Source organism: Myotis davidii, unplaced genomic scaffold, assembly GCF_000327345.1.
Source record: "Myotis davidii unplaced genomic scaffold, ASM32734v1 scaffold46, whole genome shotgun sequence".
Taxonomy (NCBI): Eukaryota; Metazoa; Chordata; class Mammalia; order Chiroptera; family Vespertilionidae; genus Myotis; species Myotis davidii.
The window spans coordinates 12,599,539-12,601,702 of record NW_006383006.1 but is presented as its reverse complement, the minus strand read 5'-3'; the positions used below and the strand labels follow the sequence as shown (position 1 = coordinate 12,601,702).

At 50.6% G+C, this 2,164-nt stretch overlaps 1 protein-coding gene across 1 annotated transcript in view; it reads right to left on the bottom strand.

Annotated features, from left to right (window-relative positions):
- Positions 1-2,164, bottom strand: part of NUTM1 (NUT midline carcinoma, family member 1) — a 12,407-nt gene that overhangs the window by 8,481 nt on the left and 1,762 nt on the right. The window contains exon 2 of the mRNA XM_006778179.2: positions 1,010-1,718. Coding sequence (XP_006778242.1) covers positions 1,010-1,718 — 709 coding nt within the window. The remainder of the gene's footprint in view (positions 1-1,009; positions 1,719-2,164) is intronic.

The window sequence follows — 2,164 nt, the reverse complement described above, 5'->3', positions numbered from 1 at the left end:
GAGGAAGGGAGAGGGATAGAGAGCTAGAAACATCGATGAGAGAGAAACATCGATCAGCTGCCTCCTGCACACCCCTGACTGGGGATGTGCCCGCAACCAAGGTACATGCCCTTGACCGGAATCGAACCTGGGACCCTTCAATCCACCGGCCGACGCTCTATCCACTGAGCCAAACTGGTTAGGGCTGCTCATACTCTTAAGCAAAATATTTTGACCTTTTGTGAGTTCTTTTTCTCTTCTAAATTGCCTTTTTATAACAACAGCAGCAGCAGCTACCATTTAGTGAAGCATTCTCTGTGCCGGGCACTCTGCTAAGCACTTCACATACATTACCTCATTTCACTTCTCAGCAACCCCCTGAGGTCATAGGTATAAGTACTCTCTTTCTAAATGAGAAAAATGAGGGCAAAAATATGAAGTGTTGAGCCCAGGATTGCAAATCTAGGGAGCAGTGGAACTTGGACCCTCAACCACTAAGCAAGCTTTACCACCTTCCCATTTCAACTTGAATTCCCTTGAATAAAATAGGGGTGGTGCTGGGGGACACTCAGAAGCTTCTTTGCCTGGCCCCACACTGTCCTGCCCTCCCACAGGAATGGGTCCGGGCCCAGCACTCCTCATCCTCGCAGGTCTGGATGACTCAACTCAATGTCTAAAGGTATTAAAATAGAACCAGAGGATCCTGGCACTTGGTGTCAGAGACCTACGTTCCAATCACCTCCCCACACTTTATGGCAGGAAACCTCTCTGAGCTTCAGTCTTCTCACCCCTATATGAGGATTACCATAAAAACGCTTGCCTGAACTCAGAGTTGAGACTGGAGAGAAGACACCTGAAGGCTTGCTATCTTACTGTTATCACAATCATCATGCTTTTTGTAGTCTTAGCATCTCCATCACCCTCATGACCTGCCTCAAGTATTCCTACGTGGCCTAACCTCTTTTGTCCATCCCAGAGCCCTCCCTGGTTAAAAGCTCTAGATAAATTAATCTCAGGTCTCCCCACTTACATAAGAAAGCAAGAAAGAGCTTCTGCATCAGGACTTTGGGACAAGTGCTTCCGGGCCAAGGCTTTGTAGCGCTGCCAGCGTCGGAAGTTCTCATAAACACCCTTGGAGGTATAGGAGAGGTCAGCCAGTGATGGCTTGGATTGGGCCACTGCCAGACCCCCTTCTCCAGTTGCCCCAGGTGGCCCTGGCCAAGCCTTTTCGGGGGGCACAATGGGAGCCAGTTGGGCGGCCGATGCTGCAACCGGAGCAGGAAGGCCTGGGAGGCCCTCCTGGCTCACCCCAACAGCCTCAGTGGGCAGAAGGGTCTTCATGTTAGAGGCTATCACAAATGGAGGTGGAGGGCCTTCGGAGACCCCACAGGGAGCGCCTGAGGCCATCCAATTGTGGGCAGTCTGAGTAAGGATAAAGTTCTGAGTGTGAGAGGGCTCAGCTGCCCCCCCTTCTGTCTTGACTTTGACAATGACCTTGCCAGCTTCAGCCCCACTGTGGCCAGGGACCGCATCCCCTGTCACCAACAATGGATTGGGGAAAGGAGAGAGCATCAGAGGGTTGCCTGGAGAGAAAGCTGAAGGCATGGGGGGCTGTGGAGGCAGCTCCCAGGGTGACTGGTCTGGGGGGCCAGGAGCAGATGGGGGGATGGGAAGTGCAGTGAAAGGAGACAGGGTAGTGCCAGGTTTCATGGTCATATCTGGTCCAGGCAATGGAGATGCTGTTGAGACAAAGAAAAACAGGGAATGGAACAGGAGAAAAGCAGACCAGAAAGTAGGTTATCAGAGTGCTACTTTAGTCTTTGAAGAACCAGAGCCCTGATTCTCAGCAGGTGAGGAAGGGTATATGGAGGGGACACTTGTGTAGTTTGCAAATGTCCCCCAAGTGGTTTTGATGTCCCTTACTTCCCACTGAAAATTATTATACTGGAGAAGTTGCAATGGTCCTTGGCCCCAAGAGCTCACGCTCCAAAATTCTAGATCAAGCTCACCTCCCACCCAGCATACAGGAACCTCTCTTATTCCAACATAGTCCAAAGCCATTCAAACCACCTGAACACTGCTTCCACAGCTGCTCTGTGCTCTGGCCACCACTCACAGAAACACTGTTCCCAGGAAAGGGGGTGTAGATTAAATGTTTGGTTCTGAGAAATTTTGTTATATAATA